The 23655-nt window shown below is 38.9% G+C and overlaps 1 protein-coding gene across 1 annotated transcript; it reads right to left on the bottom strand.

The window, feature by feature from the left end:
• Positions 1–2348: 2348 nt before the first annotated feature.
• Positions 2349–23580, bottom strand: LOC115043499 (monocarboxylate transporter 2-like). The gene is made up of 5 exons (XM_029502041.1): positions 23517–23580; positions 22540–22760; positions 15555–15698; positions 11123–11935; positions 2349–4333 (listed from the first exon to the last, which is right to left on the bottom strand). Exons 2-5 carry the CDS (start codon positions 22754–22756, stop codon positions 4062–4064), a joined length of 1446 nt encoding a protein of 481 aa, XP_029357901.1. The 5' UTR covers positions 22757–22760; positions 23517–23580; the 3' UTR covers positions 2349–4061.
• Between the last annotated feature and the right edge of the window lie 75 nt (positions 23581–23655).

Raw genomic sequence — 23655 nt, 5'->3', positions numbered from 1 at the left:
TTCTAATTGCAATCCTCATTAAAAGATGAGTAAAACACATGCAGTTTATCACAGCCACTCACTTTTTTTAATTTACAGGCATGAGACCAGAGTTCTACAAGCTGCTTTGCAATTAAATTAAATTTTGCCGCAGCATCAGCAGCCCACCTTTGAACTGAGCGACCATCCCACTGAGATGTCTACAGCAAGGAACTGAAACAGGAAGAGCTTGAAACGCCAAAGGGAAGAATTTCTCTCCCGAGGAGACTAATATTCGCCTCCGAGACAGAAACAGATCCATGACATGACTTACACAGCTGCACTATGTACACTAATAACCAAATAACAACAGAAACACCAAGTTTCAGGAGACTTCGAGATATGTTGTTACTCTTGAGTTTTATTGTGCGGCAGTATTTTCAGCTTGTCACCCAATGACATCTAAGACCCTCTGGAGACCAGAAGTCTTTGTTACCATTGAGCACGGAGGACAATAGTCATGAGGTTCTGCAGGAGCACACATTATGTGGAGGACAGCCTGTAACGGAGGGTCAGTAGGGCAGAGGGGAGCAAGGGGTGAAAAGAAATGTAATAATGATAAACAGATTCCTAGCCACAGCGCCCATTGCCTTGTCTCTGGGGTAACTTTCCACCTTGTCATGTCCAAAGACCTTGTATAATGCTCAGCTAAGGGACAGGAGACAGCAGAAATGTGTGTGTATATGTGTGTTTGCACGTGCATTTATAATTTGTTGGCCCACTGATTTGCTGATGTGTGTGAGGCTGCATGCAGCTCAGAGCGCTCGCCTGGAACATTTGGGCCTTGCTTCATTAGGTGCTCACGCCCTTAAGCTGCTGACATTTCCAAACTTGTTCCCCAATCTTCTAATTGTCGTGAAAAATTGGACACCGCCACCAACATTGAGAAGTTGCATGGTGGATTTTGATTTGAGGAGATTTCTCTTGTGTCCAAGCGTTATTTACCTCACCGCTTGAATGTGAAATGCAAAAACAGGCCTCCATAGGAGATGAAGGAAATGAGTGTAGACTATTCATTCTCCTTCGTGGTAGTGTGGTAGTCCTATTGTTACTTTTATTGGTACAATATGCATATACCTCTATAGATAGATATTTTTAATTTGACGGCAGCATAACATTGGAAAAAAGCTGGAACAGGGTGATGTTTATCATTATTGTTCTGCATCCCCTCTTCTTTTAACAAGCGTGTAAACATCTGGGAAGTGAGGACACCAGTTGCGGAAGTTTTAGGAGAGGAATGTCGTCTCATTCTTGTCTGATGCAAGCTTCTATCTGTTCAACAGTGCTGGGCCTTTGCTGCCAGATTTTTTGTTTGGTTATGCACCTAATGTTTTCTGTCGGCGAAAGGTCTGGGCTGTAGTTCAGCCTCCAGACTCTTCTCCTGAGAAGCGCTGCTGCTGTGATGGATACGGTATGCGGTTGAACATTGTCTTGCTGAAATATGTAAGGCCTTCCCTGAAGAGATGCCTAGATTTGAGCACAAGTTACTCTAAAGCCTCTATGTACTTTCAGAGAATCAGGTTTTTGAATTGTCGGCTGATAAAAAGTTGGATGGTTCCGCTTCTCTTTAGTCTGCAGGAAACAGCATCCATGATTTCCAAAAAGAATTTCACATTTTGACTCATGTGACCACAGAACACTTTTCCATTTGGCCTCAAACCATTTTAAATGAGCTTTGGCCCAAAGACAACTTGTGTTCACATGTGGCTTTTTCTTTGAATGATACAGCATTAACTTGCATTTGTGGATTGGACAGCAACACGTGTTCCCAGACAGTGATTTCAGGAAGTGTTCCTGAGAATCATTCCTGTTTTTAACGCCTCAGGGTCCGAAGGTCACCAGCATCCAGTTTTGACCTTCGGCCTTGTCCCTTGTGTATATTCGTCCCAATTCTCTGAATCTTTTAATAATTCACTGTAAATGGTGGGATCTTCAAAGTCTTCACAATTTTACATTGAGCAACATTTTTCTGAAATTGTTCCAAAATTTTTAGACAGTTTTTACAGACCTTATATCTGAGAGGCAGTGCTTCTCTGAAATGCTGCTTTTATATCCAGTTGCGTTACTAACCTATTACCAAATAACCTAATTAGTTGTCACGTCAAAAACTCCTCCAGTTTTTGATGTGTGCCAATTACTTACAATCTTTTACTGCGTCTATTCCAACTTTTTTGAAATCTACCACAGAAATGCTTTATTAATATAATCAAAAAAAAAAAACTGAAACAAAGAAAAAGTGTCTGAAACTATAACTGAAAAAGTTACCACTTTTAAATATTACAGACTTTGGATTATTTGTAAAACACATTCTGACTCACTTATGCAGTCTGCTAATCCATTTTCACCCAAATAACAAATGTCACTGGTAAATGTCAGCACAAACTTATTACATTACAGTGTAACAGTGGAACAGTGTACAAGGTACAAGGTGTTTGAGCATAAAAGTTCAAATTAAATAAATATTGACAAAGACTTATTTGTTTTTGAATACAGTCACAACTCAAAAGTCAACTCAAGTTTCTAAATGAATGCAATGAATTTACAGTGACTAAGGAAGAGAAAAAGCATCATGCTTACCAATTGCTACAGTATGTATGAAACGTATTGCCAGTTTACAGAGGTAAACTTTGCAAGTACAAAATATGTGATGCCAGTCCCCAGTGGTTACTCACTGCACCACAACAATATACATTTTTATAGACAGACTAAATGAATGTGAAGAAAAACAGACGTGCGTGTCCATCACCACTCTCACATAGTAACTTTTTACTATATTAGCCACATGTAGTCCTGAAGCTAATGTCATCACAGGTATACAGCACATACAACATCCAGCAGTAGTAAAGAGTGGATGTGCTCCAATCACTGGCATTCCTTCTAACAACCCCAGATGCAAAATTAAAATAGAATACAAATAAAAGGATTAGGTGGGTGATACAAAAATAAATAAATACCTTGATTGTTATGTCCAAAAGAGAGAAAGGTGCAATGGGGTTCTCATTTCCCTGAGCTGTTTTGGTCTGACTAAAAGATAATTATTATTAGAGTTAACAAAATTGTCATTTTTAAAAAGCTCAAACCGCATATTTTAAACTTTTAGCCAGCACGGCTCTAGATAGCCATGTGATCCAGACTTAATTATCAGATGGCACAAATGGGCAGCACAGCAGCATAGTGGTAAGCACTGTTTCCCCACAATAAGAAAGTTGCGGGGTGTTTGTGTTTGCTTGTTCTCCCCGTCCCTGTGTGGGGTTCCTCCCACCGTATCAGAGACCTCATGTTTGGGCTAACTGGTTACTCTAAATTGTCTGTAGGTCTGAGTGTGAGTGGTTGTTGGTCTTTGTCTGTCTCTGTGATGGCCTGCTGACCTGTCCAGGGTGACCCCACCCTTGCCCAGTGTAAGCTGGGATTGGCTCCACTGCCCCCCACGACCCAGTAATGGATAAGCGATATAGAAGATGAATTAATGAACTGCCACAAAATCTTTTAAACATATTAATGTTCTCTTCTGATCCCTTGGCCTTTCCTCTTGTACCACGCTTTTGGTGTTTTTGTGAAACAGAGTCAACTTAGAGGTTTACCCATGATGCCAATGTCCAAAAAGAACGGAGTATGTTGATGACATGTAACAAAAAAAAGTATAATAGCTGCAACAGCTTGTAGTCAAACCACCGTCCAAAGACGACAATCTACCTCACCCACAATAGGGCTATTAATACATGTAATGTAAACAGGTAACAACTGATCCTTAAACAGGTAACAACGGATTTTTTATGTGGCAGGATTCTGTTCTTACACGTTGAGGAGCTTTTCTTCAAATTGATGATTATTTTTACTTTAAACTTGTCAAACCATTGTTAGTTTGGCAATTGGTTAAAATGTTAATTGAATGCCAAAATGTTCCACTGAACAAATCAAAGGATAAATGAATTAATGTTTGAGATAGCTGGAATTAGTCGTTGTGTTGTCTTAACACTAATACATTTACATACTGTCTATCGACCCCAAAAATCAATTTCTTAAAAAGATCTTTCTTCGTCCACTCACGGATCTTGCTGAGCTTCGTCCTTATCTGTAGCCTCAGGCTCAGTTTGTTCCACTGCTGCCTCAGGAGTGCGTTTCATTTCTAACACTCCATTCTGGTCCTGGTTCTCTGTGGCGTTTTCATTCTGCTTTCTGTCCTTGGCTCTTTTCTCTTTTGCCAGCAGATGGTAATTGAGAGTGTTCATGACTAACAGAAAAAGTCCACCAACTGTAATCACTGAGCCACACATTAAGAAAAGGTACCTGTAGTCAAAGATGTCCACCAACAACCCTGTTTGAAGAGGAGAAGAAAGGAAAAAGGAAATTATATTACAAATCAGGCCAAAATCCATTCTACAGATCTACACAAAAACGTGCATCATCATATGCGATGCACAAAATGGCGCGGAACAGTACTTTTATTTGACCACTCCATAAGTTTGCAGATGACAAGCAAGACCAAAGCCAGATTTTGCTTACGTCTGTGTAACAGCGTAGAGGTAGGCCAGTTTTAGAGGAGCAGTGTCAGAATTGACAGAGGGCTATTACACCCTTCCTGGCTCTCTGTGCATCCCTGGGAGGGCAATTTGGACGGCTGCTACCAGAACGAATCAGAAGAGAGGCCCATTCTCAGAGCCATAAATATCAAGACCAAGTCTGCAGAAAAGTGACAAATGTGGTTTTGATCAGATTTAAGCCGCAAGGTTTTCAAAGTCTTAACTGCATCCTGCCTGCATCACCCCCTCCACCAAGTCACCTACACACACGGATCGATAGGCGATTGCTGCTACCTCTCTCAGTCTTGGCAGATATGCCTGTCTGTCTGTCTCACTGTATTAGAATTTCAGAGGCAGAGGATGGTTCAATATATGAATCGTGTATGCTTCTCATTATATTATCCTCAAAACAACCTGCATTCAGATCTGACTATAATATGCATGCATCATACATGCACTAAAACATATATTTTAGATATGTCTGTTTCTTCATCTAATCTTACAAACGTTTGTTTGTGAATATTGCCATACTCCCATTACAGCTTGGGCTGCATCTTCACTGTACATCTTTCCAGCATTAATTAATTTTAAAGGGCAGATTCCTTAGCAGAGCTTCTTAAGTACACCAATTATTATCTTTACAACAAATAATGACTATAGTGTTTATATGTGAGGAAGCACTTAGAGTACTTAAACTAGGAAAGGTCACTTTGCATTTGGATCAGTTTCAACAATCTCAATGAAAGCCGTATCATCTGATTGATAGCACTCATCTGGTGCGTGTACGGCAATGACCATCACCCTCATTAAGACAGTCCTTGATTGGCTGAGCAGTAATTAAGTCCATCTGGCATAGTCACCTCTTTTTTAATGTATTCACAGCTTAATTATGGCCAAGGTACAGGACTTTAATGATGAGAGTTTGAACTGAGCGTCATTAAACACCCAAAGCAAAAGGCTAATTACACCCACTTACCTCACTTTCTCCTAATTGGATTGACCTGCAGCTTTTGGGGAAGAAGTAACAAGCTTACTAGTTAGAAGAGACATAACGATTGAGCCCTCTGGAGGAGCATGTTAGACATGCAGGGTGGCACTTATTTACCTTATTAAATGAGTGCCTCAGAACAGGGGCACCAGACAAAGTGGGGGGCCTATAAATTTTCACCTCATTAAAACTCAAGTTGGAAGCAAAGCAAAAGTTTGTGAGGGAAATGACACACGCAGCTAATTAAGTAATGAGTATGTCCATACCATCCTCACTGTATTTATCTAGGACACCAAACAAGTCAGTGCTAGCCCCCCGCAATCCTGTAAAGTTAAGTGACATTGATGATGGATCCTTGGAAGGGATGCACAATATTGGAATTTTTGGCAGTATCCAGTATGCTGACATTACAACTAATTTGACTGATAACCATTACAGATATTTTGGACCCATGTTGGCCAAATGAAAAATGCAGGCATAAGACAAATATTTTTTAAATGATGTAATAAGCATTGTTTTTGCAAAGTAAAATGAGTAGTGTTGCTTGAACTTACATTATATTAAACATCATTAATTTATGGGTTTTTACAGAACAAGTAAGATATGTACATTATATCCTACTTAAAACAAACTTGGATGATGCTCTTCCTATGATAACTATAGCAACAGCCTCAACCAAGTCATCTGCACACCGGTGTTGAGGTTGGACATTTTTTCAAAAAAGCGAGAGCCTTTCATTTAATTGGTTCTTAAAATCAGTGGATATTGCTGAAATGGATAATGTCCAATAGTTAATTTTTTAACAAATATAGGCTAACAACATGCCGATAACCTTGTGCATCCCTAATCTATGGACTAAAGTCAGTCAATCCTAAAGCTGACATATTGATTGTTGTGCAAACAGCGCTTACTCTATGTGGTATATTTAACTTCATAACACAACTTCTATGGTGCACATTTTACTGGGGACTTCTTGTAGTACATCAGGTTATGTGAGTGGAAATTTCCCAAGAACAAGAAGAATATTTGGGATTTCTTTAAACAGATGTTATCAACACTTATGATTAATATGTCTAAAAACAGTTTTCCCCATTTTTCAATTAGGAATTTAAAAATTCCTCAGCGGTGAAGGCACATAGAAGGCCAACCAGCAGACAATGGTTAGAAAGAACCCCAGGTCCAAAAGAGTCCCAAAGGCATGATATGGTTTTTGTACACTAACCTAGATATTATTACATTTTACATTGATGTTTTTGTCTCCTGCAGAAAATAATCTCTGTGACAAATACATCTTTGGATGTTTTTTCAACCATTAAAATCTTCATGTATGTACAGTAAAATGTACAATCTAACATGAATACAACTGTCAGAAGAAAAAAGCTAATGTTGACTATAGACAAATTACACTTCCACAGCATAACTTGGAAGTTGGAGGTCTTGCAGTCACTAATACTAGACTCTCAACTGTTTTAGCTCTTCACTCTCCTACAATGGCCCCTCCCCATAAAAAGTAAGTAAAATTTTGCAAAAGCTCAAGTATAAACACATCAACACTGTAAAGCTGGATTAGTGAGTGTGTTTTCATCTTAAGTCGGACAAGCCCAGCCCTTCGTGGTTGAATTATACAGCTACCCAGACACTGCCCACAGCGCTTAGCTGAGTTACCGTACTAATTTACCACGGTTTTGGCACCAAGCTAAAGGCCGAGAATAATGACAACAGCTAAAAGTCAAACTGTCGGAGGCTGCAAAGTCACATCTCATCGCAAGTTGGTCATATTCAGACATTTAAATTTATTATATCTACATTTCCAGAACATCCTGACATGCTTCGTTACTAATGAACTCATCCCAGACAAGTGGACCATCCTCAATAACAAACTGTATGAGAAGGTAATATAAAAATCTGGCAAGACATCAGCAGGTTTTTACAACTCCAGTGGTCTGACATCCTAAGCCTGGTCAAGTTCGTTCTCACTCCACCAGCTCCTACAGCAGACTTTGGCCTCAATCAAATAAGGAGAGGTCCTGTCTTACATCGAGAAGCCTGTGTGACCTGCTGAACTTCTAACTCGGGCATCAGCCCAACATCCAGCCGAGGAGGCCAGAATTCATAGAGGGGGAGAGGGCTCCACAGTGAAATGCTGCTATCTGTCTGTGTGTGTGTGTGTGTGTGTGTGAGAGAGAGGAATGTTGGCAGTTTTCCTAAAAGTTTAAATAAGATTATGCTATGAATGTATTTATTTGACTTCCATTTTTTTTCCAGAATATTGTGCATCTTATATTATTTCCCATTCAGTCACGCACAAAAGACTGGTGGTTCATGGAGTTAATTTAATGCCAGGCCTAAACAATGTCCCCTCATCAATCCATGAATACCACATAAAGACAATACTGAAACTGAACTTTAGACATTTTTGAAAACTACTTGAAAAGTTAAAACTGCTGACATACTCAGACAATTTGAATTCAGCTCAGGTGCCTATTCTTGATCAAGCTTGGTTAGGGTCCACCTGTGGTCAATTCAGCTGACTGGACAGTGGACATGTTTTAGAAAGGCACACACCAGTTAAAAATGGCTTTAAACTATTACAGAAAAACTTGAAGATATATGAATAGTCTCAGAATTCACAGCGAAAACGCATAATTGCATAACCAAAAATTTCAACTGGTTCCCCTTCATGTCCAAACTTAATATCTAAAGAGTATAAACAATTTTACAAAATGCATTAAATTTTAAAGCCCTCTGTGACCAATTTGTGCTAATGGATTATAAACAAATTGACTAGGGTGTAACTCACAATTATGCATTACTATATTCTTGAATCATCAATCAACTGTTTAGTTAATGAAATGTCAGAAAACAATTAGAGCTGTCATCACAGCTTTTCAATGATCCCAAGTTTAATTATGATTTAAAACTTAGCGTATCAGCGCAATTATGAAGCTAAAACTGGGAGAGCGTTCTATGTTTTCAGAATATGAAATTAGTTTTTTGTTTTAAATTAGTTTATACTTCATATAGTACAGTGAAAAAAATACATAAAGAAAATTGAGTGATTATCAAAACATAAAATTCTAAATCTATTCTAAACCAAACCTGTCTTTACTTAGAACTTGATGGTGTCAGATTTCCCTCAATAAGTCTGCCACACCTTCAGTGATAAATCCAAATGTAACTGTTCAGTGTTTACGCTGAATGTCAACATTTGTTCATTGAGGTAAAATTAATCAAATTAAGCAGACTCCTTTTAACTGACTCAAGCTGCTGTCATTTCTACTGTGGTTTGAGCCTTGTATCTATTAACATTATTTGTCAATTATTATTTGTCAGTAATCATACTGTGCAGGAAAACAGTGGCACATCAAGATTTGTACTGCACTTTTTTGCAGTTTATTGCACAACATGTGTCCTGGACCGTAAATTTATTTGAAGATTATTTCAACAAATTGTCAGTCTCATCAGGAAACAATCATTCATTTACGTGCTTGGACAATTTATTTTCTGCCTGCTTGAACAGCAAGGTCTGTTGCCAAAAATAGAGTCAATTCTGAGCGCTTCTCTTCTATTGGCAGCAAATTGTCTTTCAAAAACTACTTTCTCTAGTGGCTCCTTATCAGAGACAGTTTCTGTCATTATGTACAACGTCCCTGTTTTTACTGAATAGAGAGAAGAGGGATTTTCAGAAGTGCACCACTGAAAATGGCAGGGAGGCAGAGAGGGCAAACAATATCCTTCTGATTACACAGTTTCCTAGACCATGAAGACAAACACTTCAATTTAAAGCCCTATCATGGTCAGAGGAGTGTCAGAGATCCAAGTCATCAGGTCAAAAATGGCTTTTTCGCCTATTCGACGGGCTGGTAAGCAAAACATGTTCAGAAATTTAGCTTCTACGTTTGCTAAATAATAAAATGGTTGCAAGAGACAGCTATCTGCTTACATCATAATTCAGAAATGAAGTCCTTCCCCTTAATGTCAGTGGTTTTGGGGGATTTAGTAGTTGTTACATCCCATTGAGGAGGTGGGACTCAATGGGACCACCCATATAAAGTGCCTGGGAGTGAACGTGTGCTTTGTATTGCTTTGTACAGTTAGTGTTACCAAAGAACAGGTATCATCCTCATCCAGGTTTTTACCCCCATATCAAGAAATAATGACTAAGATATGTGACTTTTTGGCAAATCATGCTGGTAGTTAGAGAACATAAAAAATTTTAACATTCACTTATGTTCACATTTTCCAATACTATTGATACTTTTATCAGCAATTTCCATCAAGTAAACATCCTTAAATCTGCTTTAAAACCAGAAAACTGATTTTAATTCCCTGTAATATAAAACAAACAAAAAAACTAAGCAAAACAACAACAGCTGTTTGCTATTATCCACAGAGGCATACACAGCAAACAGGAACTGCCTGTAGTTCATTCGAAATGGGTACCAATTTGCGGCACAGCTTGACAGACTTTGAAAACCTGATTGGATGCAAGAAAACCATACCTCCATTAGAGCCTAAAATTCACTCTCTTGAATTTGTGACAAGATTACATCTCCATTGTCAAAGCAAGCTTAAAAAAATAGGAAATAGTTTTTTTGTAACAAAATATATTGGTTCAGGCTGGAATGTGAAGCCAAAACAAAGCCTTAATCATGTGTGTAATTTCAGTGAGATGTTTTTCTCTGTCTGTTGTCTCCAATATCTTGTGTTCAAGAGCAATCCAAATTTTGTGTCAAAGACAGATATTGGAAGCAAACAATTCAAATTGTGGCACCAGTGTCTCTAGCTGCGCTGCCTAAACTACGTTGCATCCGTGCTAAACCTTTCCCTTTTTTCAGATTGCACTTACAGACCCATACTTTGTCCTTAAAATAACTCCTTGCAAACAAACACAACTTGTTCTGAACTCTAAAATATTAAAAAATGCCACAAAAGTAGATGGAGAAATTATGATCCTGCAGCTTTTGGCCATACAGTATACTAATGCAGTAAATGTAAAGGATGCATGCAAACATCTGCTTCCTAGCGTTTTGTAGAAAACAGTCAAAGCACAGCAGGTGTTACTATAGCAGAAAATAACTGACAAATCATTATTTTTTTGGGCCCTCATGTGCCTAAAAGAACACCTACTCACCAGCGGTAATCCAGCTCTGTCTTATAGCAATAACACCCTTGGAAGCAAATCAGCTATTATACAATAGAATGTACAGACCATGAACGAGAAAGAAATAAACCCACAAACATGTTTAATTCAGTTTGCTACAAACTGGTTATTTATGTATGCTGTAATAATTGAGTTTTTTTCCACCCCAAAGTCAGCATTTGTATGTTTGTGAGCCTGCATTATTTGCTTCCCTGTGGCTTTTCAGTTGAAGAAAGTAGAAGCATAAGGCATCTAACAACAATCTCAAGTGAAGAGTGAGTAAATACTTGTGCCTGCGTAAGAATAGGACATACAGAGGGACATCTGCACACGAAATGTAATGGTTTGTACATAGCTTATAAAATTCAAGAAGGTAGGTACCTAAACACTGAAGTGTTTTTGAGCAGGTCAGGCTGATTCTGTTTTTAATTTGTGTTCAGTTTGCATGTTTACCTGCAGCTGGTGGTCCCAGAAGCATTGGGAGGCACTCGATGATGGTGACCAGTCCTATGGCCCTGGCAAACCGTTGATTTCCCATCAAGTCCATCAGGCATTCAAAAATCAGGGCAAAAACCATGCCAAAACTAACGCCAAAAAGTACTGCATACGCTACCAGTAAGGGATAAGTATTCAGCAGCGGGCAAAGTAAGTGGCACGTACCATTGAAAATCATAGCAAAACTGAAGAGGTATTGGATTTTGGGTCTGAGCCACTTGGTAGTGGCTACAAACCCAGTACTAGGGCGAATAAACATGTCCACAAAGCCCATAATTGTAAGCAGATAGGCCGCAGCGTACTCCTCTACGCCTTGGTCAACAGCGTAGGCTGACAGGAATACAATGGGCGCATAGGCACCAAAAATGAACATAAGATTTCCTATGAGGTAAATGACAAAGCCTCTATCCTTGAAGAGGGACAAATCCAGAAATTTTGCATTCTCCATACAACTTTCTTTTAGCTTAGCACCGTAGTTGTTTGGCTGCTCTTCAACCATCTTCTGTTCTTCACCAGAGGATGCCTTGGAGGGTGAAGTAACAGGTCTCATCAGGGCTCCAGCAACACAGCAATTAAGAATCAGACCCCCTAGGATGAGTAGACTTCCTCGCCAGCCATAACTGTCCAGTAAAAATTGATTTAGAGGAGCCAGGAAACAGAGAAACACTGGACTCCCAGCCATGGCCAGTCCATTGGCTAAAGGACGCTTGAGCAGGAAATACCTGCTGATGATGGTGAGAGATGCGTTCAAGTTTAAAGAGAGTCCAAAACCTGTGTGCAGACAGATTGAGAAACACATTCAGATTACAAAAATCTTAAACAAGAACCCCCCCACCCACCCAGGCCTAAGCTCCAAAAGGTGCTCGCCAAATGAAGTTAAGACCGCTTCTGTGAGCTGTTTGCTGGTCATTAAGCTCTCATCTCATTGCAGTTTTACTGAATCCCATCACAGAATTTTAAAATTATTTCAGGAAAAAATAAAATAAAATAAAATAAAAAAAAAAAAAAATTCCCCAATTTAAGTTTAAAAAAAAACAAAAAACAAAACACACACACACACACACACACACACACCGGCAGAAGTTACTGTGTGTTGGACACAACACAATCATGAGATTTACCAGACAAGATGAAATCTTTGGTATGAAAAAGTGAATGAAATGTTAGGGCTTAAATGAGATTTGTAATTAAAACAAAGTTAAGAAAAATACCAATTGCTAAATTATGTTACCTTTGCTACCTTTGGTATTACCCAACTGTTTTTCAAAATTGCCATTATGTCTTTTCTAATTGATAATTATCAGTAAGTGGAACAGAGGCAACCAGTGTTCTTTGAAAACCCAACCAGAGTACTCCAGGAAAAGAAAAAAAAAAAAAAAAAAAAACTAAACAAAGGGATGTTATTACACAGCATCCTCTTCTGTGGATTCAACAATAAAAATATGTTTATACACTCATTCATTCTTTTTGTTTTCTCTTCTTTTTTCCTCATTTTATGGAAATATTGATTTGAATAATTTTCACCATCCCATCATACCTTCTTTCATCCTCAATCACTTTCAAAGCTAAAATCATTCCAGCCTATTGAAGGTGTTTTCAGACTTAAATGCATGTTTTTATTTCATCTTGCTTTGACTACTGCAACTCTATGTGAGAATCAATCAGCTTTTTCTTGGCTGCAGCAGTGAGACTCCTCTGTAGTAACGCTGTTTCACTGTTTACCAGTGATATACACAAGTGATTCTTTAATTATTAAAGCACAACATGGCGTAGTTGTTACAAGGTTATGTCTCTGAACCTCTCTATTTAACTTTTTTTTTCCAGTTCTTGAACAATTCATCATTTGAATGTCCTTTTTATGGTCCCACATTATCTGAAATGTGGCCCTTTCAGAGGTGGAACATCCATAGGCTGACCCCTGTGCCTGATATGTGTCCACAGTTACCTTTTTTTCAACCTTGTAAATTGATAACCCTGACCTTAACTGACTATGCCTATTTCAAAATGATATACCCTCCTACAGGAGGACACAACAGTTATCATTTACTGCATTCAATTATTCTGTAATGAACTAACTCATTGCCTCTTTGAATGTGTTTCATTCAGCACTGTTACGTATGTACAGTGCTGTGAAAAAGTATTTGCCCCCTTATCGATTTCTTACCTTTTTTGCACCTTTGTCACTCTTAGCCATTTAAGATAAAGCAAACGTAAATATAAGTTTATAAGATAACTCACAAGTAAACAAAAAATGCAGTTTTAAGTGCCGATTTTATTTATTAAGGGAAAAAAAGCCATCTGAACCGACATGGCCCATGTGAAGAAGTAATTGCCCCCTAAACCTAATAACTGGTTGAATCACCCTTAGCAGCAACAACTGCAGTCAAGCTTGTGCGATAACTGGCAATTCTTTCACATCATTGTGGAGGAATTCTGGCTCACTCCTCTTTGCAGAATTGTTTTAAATCAGCCACATTGGAGGGTTTCCAAGCATGAACCGCCCTTTTAAGGTTATGCCACAGCATCTCAGTGACTTGGCCACTCCAAAACCCTCAGGCCTGGGTGTGGCTGAAATTTAACTCAGCTTTCCACAATAATATCATTAATCAGTTACGTCATCATTTAACAAGGGGGGCAATTACTTTTTCCCACAGAATCGCGTAGGTTTGGATAGTATTTTTCTCTTAAATAAAATCATCACAGAAAAACCGGAATTTATGTTTACTTGGGTTATCTTTGTTTGATATTTATATCTGTGTGATGATCTGAAACAGTTGAGTGTGGCACACATGCAAAAAAGCAAGAAATTAGGAAGTCAAAACAGCACTGTATATGTGCATGCGTGAGCATATGTCTGCATAACTGCGAGGTAAAACTGCCTGATGCTAGGGAACAGGGGAGCAGAGCTGGATTCACACATGCCCCTAGGCACCACACATGGCACAGGCACTTGTTGGGCCTATTAATCCTTCACAGCAGTCCTTGGCAGGGTAATGAGCCTCACAGGGTGGCAGGGAGTTCCCATGTGATGACCATGATGGGAGCCTTTGGGAGAGTACACAGGGCCACGTAAGCCCATGCTCTCTGGGATCGACGACAGTTCTGTCTTAATTACTGTCCTGGTTTTTTTTTCCCCTTGGTGATCTAATCATACCCCAGGAGCTGTCGCATTTGCCCTGGGTCCCTTACAAACAGCAAAGTGGCCATGTCAGGGTAAACTGGTCTAGCAACTGAGATATTCTGACAGAATCTGAAAAGTGGCATTCTGCCAACCTCCCAGCCTAATTTGGGATTAATATAAGTAAAATATCAAAATTAAAATTGGACAATATTTCAATATTGTCAATATTGTTCAATAGTAAATTTCTCAATAACAGTGATATGGGTTTTGAACATTTCTGAAGTTTCAATATACTTAATTTACAACATCTTTGTAATAAACATTGATTAGAGGGAGCTGCTTTCTTTTCATTGTATTCAAGGTGAGCAAAAAGAGAACGTAAGAGGTTACATCAATGCATCAGGACATCACCACAGGCACATCAACCATCACTGAGCAGTAGTAGATTGAGCTCAGACTTGGTAAGTCTTAGCAGCTGCATCTCTGACCGCAGTACAAATGTGATTTAATGACCTTCGATTAGTCAGAATAAAGCAAACGGAATAGTTGATAAGAGATAATTTTCAGAAGAGAGGAGCCAATTAGCAGCTGGAACACATGAAAATCTCTCCACCATCTAAAGCAATTCACCTCCAGAGAATAATCTGAGATCTTCAAGGTGAGGCACTGTGGAAATCTAATCCAGCCTGTCCCTAAAAGAACATCAACACTCCAAATTTGTTTATTTTGCTCACTCTTGGAGAACTTTTCATATTCTTTATGGTAGCTTAAGCACTTTTGTGCCAATCTATTTACAAAGGAATAAGTGATTAAGCCTATTTTATTGTTAAAAATTAATTTAAAGATATTAATATTGACTGAGGTTTGTGTTTATTTGATGGTGAATTCATATTTCTTGCTAGAATACGAAGGTGGTTTCGTAAACTTGGCAAACTCATATTTCCCAATTTTGTAGGTAGAGCCATCTGTTGGGCATTCTTGGCAGTTTTTCCGTGACTTTTATAATGTTCATATCAATATCAGAATTGTGTTCTACTGATTGAAATTACAAAATATATTGTAAATTTTGGCCATATTGTTCAGCCCTACATGAAATTATCTGGCTCATTCATTTGATTGCAAAGTTGCAGCTACTTTGTCAGAGTTTTGGCTGTGACTCCTTGATCAACTAATTCAAAGTTCATGCAATCCCTAAAATCTATCAAACTGGTTAAGGCTTTCCAGACAGTAGTGTCACAATGTATTGTTAAAAATATCCAAGCACTGTACCTCCAATGATGCCAACGAAAAAGTAGAGGTAAATGATTGAGGTCCCAACAGAGGCAATGGCCAGAGAGCTCCCACACATCAGTCCACCCACCATTACTATCGGCCGGCTTCCAAAGTGATTGACCAGCATACTGCTCACAGGTCCTGCAAAGAAGAAGGAAAGAGCAGTTCACAATGATCATAAACGAGCCCTGTGGGAAAAAACGTTTTGTATGTACAGTGGGTATTCAGACCCTCACTCTGTTACATTGCAGCCATTTGCTAAAATCATTCAAGTCGATTTTTAACTCAATGTACACATAGCACCTGATTTTGTCAGAAAAACAAAGAAACGTAGACATTTTTGCAAATTTATTAAAGAACAAAAACTGAAATATTGCATGGCTCAAAGTATTCAGACCCTCTGCTCAGTACTGAGTAGAAGCACCCTTTTAAGCTAATACAGCCATGAGTCTTCTTGGGAATGATGCAACAAGTTTTTCACACCTGGATTTGGGGATCCCCTGCCATTCCTCCTTGCAGATCCTCTCCAGTTTTCAGGCTGGATAGTGATTGCTCATGGACAACCATTTTCAGGTCTCACCAGAGATGCTCAGTTGGGTTTAAGTCAGGGCTCTGGCTGGGCCATTCACGGGCAGACAGAGTTGTTCCAAAGCCACTCCTTTGTTATTTTAGCTGTGTGCTTAGGGTCATTGTCTTGTTAGAAGGTGAACCTTTGGACTAGTCTGAGGTCCTGAGCACTCTGGAAAAGGTTTTCGTCCACGTTATCTCTGTACTTGGCTGCATTCATCTTTCGTTTGTTTACAGTCAGTGGTCCTGTCCCTGCAGCTGAAAAACACCACCAAAAGCATGATGCTGCCACTGCCATGCTTCACTGTTGGGATTCTTTTGGGCAGGTACTAAGCAGTGCCTGGTTTGTTCCACATATACCACTGAGAATTTAGGCCAAAAAAATTCAATCTTCGTCTCATCAGACCAGAGAATCTTATTTCTCATAGTCTGAGAGTCCTTCATGTGTTTTTAGGCAAACTCTATACAGGCTTTCATGTGTCTTGCACTGAGAAGAGGCTGGCGTCAGGCCACTCTGCCCTAAAGCCCTGATTGGTGGCGGTCTGATGGTTAGCTTTCTAGAACTTTCTCCCATCTCCCTACTGCATCCCTGGAACTCAGCCACAGCTATCTTTGGGTTAGATCTTCTTTACCTCCCTCACCGAGACTCTTCTCCCCCTGAGCTCTTCAGGCAGTTCCTTCGACCTTCACGATCTCTCCTTCATGATTCTCATTTACTCTGACAAGCACTGTGAGCTGGAAGGTCTTATATAGACAGGTGTGTACCTTTCCTTATCAAGTCCATGAAGGTGTAGAACCATCTCAAGGATGATCAGAAGAGAGGGACAGTACCTTGAGTTAAATATACAAGTGTCACAGCGCAATAGAGTGCTCAGCGAAGCAGAACTATTTCTCACTCTGTTGCAAGTCTAAACCAAGGACAGGAGGACACCATATAAAGTGATGGAACACTTGCACACTTTTGCGTTTACTGCAGAGTGATTTGGTAAGTCATTATGCTCTCCCCTGATAATGTAAAATATTACACTAAGTGATCAATCAGCAATTAAACAGGCTTTTATATGCTGTCACTCTTCCCTTCATTCATAACCTTGCCTGAAAGAGTGACATTGCACCATCGGTCTTTGTGTAGCACACCATAATGAAAAAGTCTTTCTTCTCCTTGCTCGGGTAACCAGTTCTTTGAATATATAATAATTGAAGTCAAAGATATTGAAAAACAACGAAAAGACCAATCAAACAAACACACAACCTGCCATGAAACCTGAACATATTGCTGCCTTCTGAGGCAGTATAGTATGGGTCTCAGTGTGGATGATGATATAATTAAAAAACAGCCCAGTCAACAGTAAGAGGAGTACATTTTTGGCAAACAGCTGCTCTCTTCAAGAGCTGTTTTCCCACGCTAATGATCATTTTCCAAGCAGCAACCTCAAAGGCTGTCCATGAAGTCAACACAGGGAGTGACCTGATCTGCAGTTCCACAAAGCACCATTTGGAGCTGGCTCCAAAAGTGAGTACCAATAGACTTAAATTAAAATGCCCAATTTCCCCTAAATGACATTATCATAAAAAAAAAAAAAAAAAAAAACTTCAATTGACCTAATAAATCAAGTGAAAATTAGGGGCATGTTCATATATACAAACTATGCCTCTATACTGTTCTTGATGCGATCAGCGGAGTCCCCCCTTTGATCGTCTTTAGGTAGAATAAGACAATTCCATTTTGGCTTCACTTTGAGCATCCATTTTTTTTTTTTTTATTAAATGGGCTTGGGGACTGATGTGCAAATCATCTATGCTGTAGAAATTTAGTTATTATAGGTAATACACACAAAAAGACTTTTGTAAATCAACCAGTAGCATAGATTAAAACTATATGAGCCACCTTGAATCCCATTAACTTTGACATGAATCATTATGCCATCACTCTAGCTGACTATCTCAAAGTGAATCTGGAGACACGGTTAGGAGAGGGCTGGGCTGACAAATGCTGCACCTGGATCTGACTGAATTTAGTCTGTCCCCGTTTGTCGAACACTAGTTAGTCTGTCCATAAAGCTCTAAGGGACAGCATTCCTTTATAAGTATCATCATGATGACTTCCTTCTAAACAGTGCAGGTTTTTCATATTACTCTTTCATATATTTTGCATATGCAAGCCTAAATTATATAGATGTTTTATTAGTTTGTTTTGTTTTCATTGCCAGGCGCATAGAAAACATAATTGGAAAACATTTTAGTTCATAATGTTGATTCATTCATCTTCTACTGCTTATCCATTTCTGGTTTGCTGGCACTGATCCCAGCTCAAATTCGGCGAGGGTGGGTTACACCCTGGACAGGCCTTCAGTCCATCACAGGGCCAACACACAGAGACAGACAGAGACCAACAACCACTCACACTACACTTAGACCTACAGACAGTTCAGTTACCAATCAGTCTTTGGAAGGTGGGAGGAAACCAGAGTACCCAGAGGAAACCCACACAGGCACAGGGAGAATTGGGCCCCAGGCGCAGGAACCGAACCCTGAAAATTCTTGTGGGGCAAAAACGCTAACCACTATGCTGGCATGCTGCTCCCCATAATGTTCATTCAACCTTATTTTGGTTTCAATGAAACAATGTAGAATGTAAAATAGAATTACAGGACAAATGTAACAGTTTCATAATGAATAAATTGTGGACTTAGGTGAATCATTAAACCAAAGCAATGAGCTGATTGGATTAAAATAGCCCGGACACCTGAAAGTGATTGCAGTGCAGGATCCCTCAGCAGCATTCATATTTTCAACTCATTCAGTCATTTAATCTAATTTTAGTATAAAACTATTGATTATTAATTGCAGCTGTAAGAAAAAAAAATCTTACAGCTGCAGCTGAAAAACAACTACTGTTTTTGTCTGACAACAGGTAAAGAAATGACCCAAATTACACATCCAGCTTAGCATTCAAGGCCAAATTTAAGTCCTTCAAAGTTGCTTGATTCTGGTGACCCATTTAACAGCGTACTCAGAAAAATATTAATGGACAACACTTAACCCTCCTGGTGAACCAAAAGCAAACATTTTTCCTGGCTTTCCCATGGCAACAGCTTGTCAAACATCAGCAGAGCTACATGAGCCACGGCAACATAACAAACTTATTAGTCCACAATGAAAAAGGTTTCACAAGCAACAACAACAAAAAAACATCTCTAGTGGATTTCAGATTTCTTGGTTTTCTCTCAGGCAGCTGTTTTTGACCAAATAATGTTTCCATTAACAAATATAGAGGGTGAGGAATAATAAAAGAGTTACTTTGGACTTGTTTTAATAATCTTTCTCACTAGTTTCATGCTGGGCTGTAAAAGAAGTGTCCAGAACAGTTTTATTTGCTGCAGCAATGTAAATACTGTACATGACAAAAAAAATCCACCACGATGTTGCAGTTAAGCAGGTGCCTGCAGGGGTCAAAGATGGATCATCTCTCACACTGTAGCTGTGTCACAATAGGGCATCTCCTGCACTACCACCATTTCCACTTCTATTATAACTTTATCATTTGGACTTCTTGAGTCAGAGGTTTCTGAAAACGCTGTCATGTCTCTCCCATGGGGATCTGGCATCAGACCCCAGTGTGCTGAACCTTCCTCTGATATATAACCCCCGTCTCTTGCCTCCTCTCTGTGACATTGCTGAAGCCTTGCCAAGGACAATATGATAAAGTCTTGTGCCTGAACCACATTGGAGCGGAATATTTCACCAGTTAGGTCTCTCTCAAGTTGAATGCAGGTGAGTCACACACAATCATGTTCTATAACCTTGATAGTAGTGAGTAATTTGTATAAAACCTTCAAAAAACTTCACTTATTTTATGCCATCTAATGAGGTTTTCAAAAGACGTCAAATGTGTGTAATTCAGATTTCACAGATTGATTTGCTTGTTGTGAAAGCAATAGTGTTACATGTGTATGTTATCTGAGCCCAGATGGACATTTCTTGCAACTTTCAACCATTGATCACGTGCACACTGTCTTCTGCTTTTATTCAGCTGCTAATGATGTTGAAAAAAAGAAACCAAAATGAATGAAAAGGTCATATTTTATCCTAAAATCAAAGGGCTAATCATAATGCAGAGTGCATCTTTTATGGCTAATGGAAATTCTGTCACTAAACCAACAACAGTGCACTTAGATTGAAATAAAGCAACTGATTCATGCTAGCTCTATGACTGGCACAGTCTGTTTGTTTTTCCTTTCTTTCTTTTTTTTAATCACCCCACTGTTTCCACAAATATATCAAGTTTGCATAGGCCGGACATAATAAAATTGAAGTTGCTCAGTGTCAACAATAAAGTAAAGTGAAATAAAGGTTAAAGCAGAAATGAGGTGTTCTGTAAGCATGCATGTAGAATTTCACTTAATTTGACCAAAGCTAAGACAACAACAGCCAATCGATACACTTGAGCCTTCTAAATAAAAAGCTCACAAACCCATGGGTGACCTAACAGTGGGTTGATACTGGATCAGCCCTAAATAACCCAAATTCAAAATGTAGATATTACTATGAAAAGATATAATGGGAAGAGTGTTTGGATAAAAACTGTGATTAATCAGAAAACCTGTTTTCTGTGCGATAATAAAATTTTTTACATTTCTGTTTCTAAGTGGCAAAAAGGTGCTACCATAAAAGTGTCCTATAAAAATGTTATAGTAATGGGTTAAAGCAGTGGTTCTCTTTTTTCTGTGAAGTACCCCTTGTAAATAAATCTTTACGAATTATTTACTAAAAATCCCTAAACCATTTTTAAGGGCTTTTAAATTGACTGCTATTTCTAACAAATATATATTTTTTTAATCTCACGTACCCCCTGCAGTGACCCCAAGTAACCTTTTTGAGAACCACTGGGTTAAAGTACTGAAACACCAGAGAATCTCAAGTATTGGCCTGACCTATATACTAATACTGAGATTTGTTAAAAGTATAAGAAATAAAGCAAAACACTTTTTCTACATAAAGTTTCTGAAAGCTTATCTCCTGAAATCAGTTGAAGGGCTTTGCCTCCTCATGAAAACAGTTAACTCAAACATGAGACACAACACTGCCATTTTATGCAGCCTACAGACAGCTGATAAAGATTTTCAACCACCATCAACAGCTGGTGATTAAATGACAGGCATTGCTTCACTTAGAAAAGTAAAAAGCTAATAAGGTCAAGGGCCACCTGACAGAAGTGGTGCATGTATGGCAACTGTTATCAATTTTGGCAGCGCTATTACAGGCTCAAGAGCAGTTGCAAACACTGCGTTACCAACTGTGAGGTACTTCAATGCATTCTGTGTAAACCTGAAAGCTACACCGATGATAGATAACTAAATAACATAATCCTGATTAAACAGTGCTAGTGTGTATAGTTAAATTAAAGTTAGGCATGTAATACAGTCTAACAGCATTGACCTTATTAGTCAGCCTAAAGCTATTTCTGTGGGCACAGTCAGTCATGTGAAGTCAATTTCTCCATTTTCGATCTGCTCTGAATAAGTCTACAGTACAACCACAAGCAACATTATCATCTATTCGTTTTTTGCAGAGAAGAGAGACACCAAATAGTAAGGGGATTTAACGTTTGCTTTAAAGCTGGAATTTATTGACCTACATTCGTTTTGTCCCTAACACCTACTGATATCTATTTATTCCTTCTCAGAAAAATATTTTACTTCAGAAGTCAACTGAACGTCAGCTGTGGCCTTTGTGGTGTGTTTCAAGTCCAACTTTTAACAGAAGAACTAAGGTTATTTAAAGAGTGTTTGATCACCAGATAACTATCACATAACTAACTAGCACAATACAATACAAAGGGACAAGGAGAAGAAAAAAAAAAAGCAGCTGAACCTAGCTTACTTGCAGGCTAATATTTGCTTATAAATGAAAAGGTATTCTCTTGTTGGGTATTCACTAAGTATTCATTTAGAGATGGTGTTTAAAGAACCCATGACAACCTGAAGTTATATGAATTTAAATCTTCTAGTAACCAGGTAGTTTTTACTGATATACATGAATATCATATCTACTGATGTTAGTGTACTGCAGATAAATAAAGACAAGACTAGACATAAGGAATAAATATATTAATGTTCTCTAAGTCTCCCTTTGAACAAGTCAGCATTGGTAAAGCTTGGTGTGTCACAATATTTTACCTCACCAGTATAAATTTGTTTGTAAATACTTTATTTTACTTTATTTTGAGCTGTTCTCACTGCAAAATTGACTTAATTTATACTTAACAGTGTATTTTGCAAGTAAAATCTCTACCATATCAAGTCAATGATTAATTAATAATTCGATGACAGACAGAACCTAATCCTACTGAAAATAGTAATTATGTCTCTAAATGGTTAAATCAATATGATACGCACTGATGAAGTCAACTCACCGCCTGCATACATGGCAGCCAACATTATCGAGGAAATCCAAGCTGTTTCGCTGGAGCTGGCCCCCAAGTCGTCCTGAATTGCTGTGAAGAAAATAGACAGGGCTTTCGATGTGGAGTAGGCAAATCCAATGGAGATATGGGCCCCAATTACCACCATCCAGCCCCAGCCACCATCCAGGGGTTTGAAGGCCAAGTGATCTGCTGGTTCAGCGGTCATGATACTGTTCAGACAGTAGAACAAACACATGCAATGTTGTGTTAGGATCACAGGGAAATACATGTGACTATTGTGTATATATGTGAATATGTGAGTTCTTGAAAACACTGTGTGGCAAATTTCTCATCTTGAAATGCGTCTCCTCCGAATTTAGAATTTTAAAGTTGAATCGGTTTTCTGTTTGAGAAATATAAACACAAGGGTGGGATATAACTGACCTTAATGGTGAAAATTTATGTGATGAGACGCAAATGCTGGGTTTTCATCAAATGTTGCAGTTAATCTGTTGTCGTTAGAAAAATAAATGACAGGCTTGACAACTGTTTGGGATTTTCCGATTTTCTGATGCCGGACGCAAAAGCAGCGCGTGACAGCGTCCCACGTGACAAGAAGGTTCGCTATTTACGCGGCATTAACAACTGACATGTCGGTTGTCTGCAGATGCTCTGTGTCCGTCTGCATCTGCAGCCTTTACTTTAGATTTCTCTCCCTTGCTCTCAGGTTAGACCTCAGCAGCTGGTGTGAAGGAGACACGCTGAGGACCGTCCCCCCGGACGGAAAACTGTTGAACTTCAGTGACAAAAGACGCCGGGGCATGCTCTTCGCACGTGGACGCCGACAAAATGAGTGATAATTATAATGCGGTGGGAAAAAAGAAGAGAAAAAAGAAAAATAATAATAAAAAAACAAAACACTTAACTCACTACATCACACACGGACACGTCCATAAAGTGTTTCATTCAGTCTGAATGGACCTTACCTTTCATTGAGCGTCCTCTCTGCCTCCTAAAAGAGAAACTTTGAGCCAGCTGCTGTATCTGACGTGGGGACACGTGACACGCTGATCGTCCTCCGGGCTTTGGGAGGATGTTGTTTATCCAGACTTCACCCTAAAGGCT

The sequence above is a fragment of the Echeneis naucrates genome, chromosome 5, assembly GCF_900963305.1.
Source record: "Echeneis naucrates chromosome 5, fEcheNa1.1, whole genome shotgun sequence".
Classification (NCBI taxonomy): Eukaryota; Metazoa; Chordata; class Actinopteri; order Carangiformes; family Echeneidae; genus Echeneis; species Echeneis naucrates.
This window is presented reverse-complemented; position numbering and strand designations above follow the sequence as displayed.

Excerpts from the sequence above, each read along its gene's own strand:
- LOC115043499 (XM_029502041.1), bottom strand. The coding sequence starts at position 22,756 with ATGACCGCTGAACCAGCAGATCACTTGGCCTTCAAACCCCTGGATGGT. Across the intron at positions 11,936-15,554 it reads TTTCGTTGGCATCATTGGAG|GTTTTGGACTCTCTTTAAAC; the intron begins GTACAGTGCTTG and ends GTCTGCACACAG. Across the intron at positions 4,334-11,122 it reads TCTGGGACCACCAGCTGCAG|GGTTGTTGGTGGACATCTTT; the intron begins GTAAACATGCAA and ends CTCTTCAAACAG.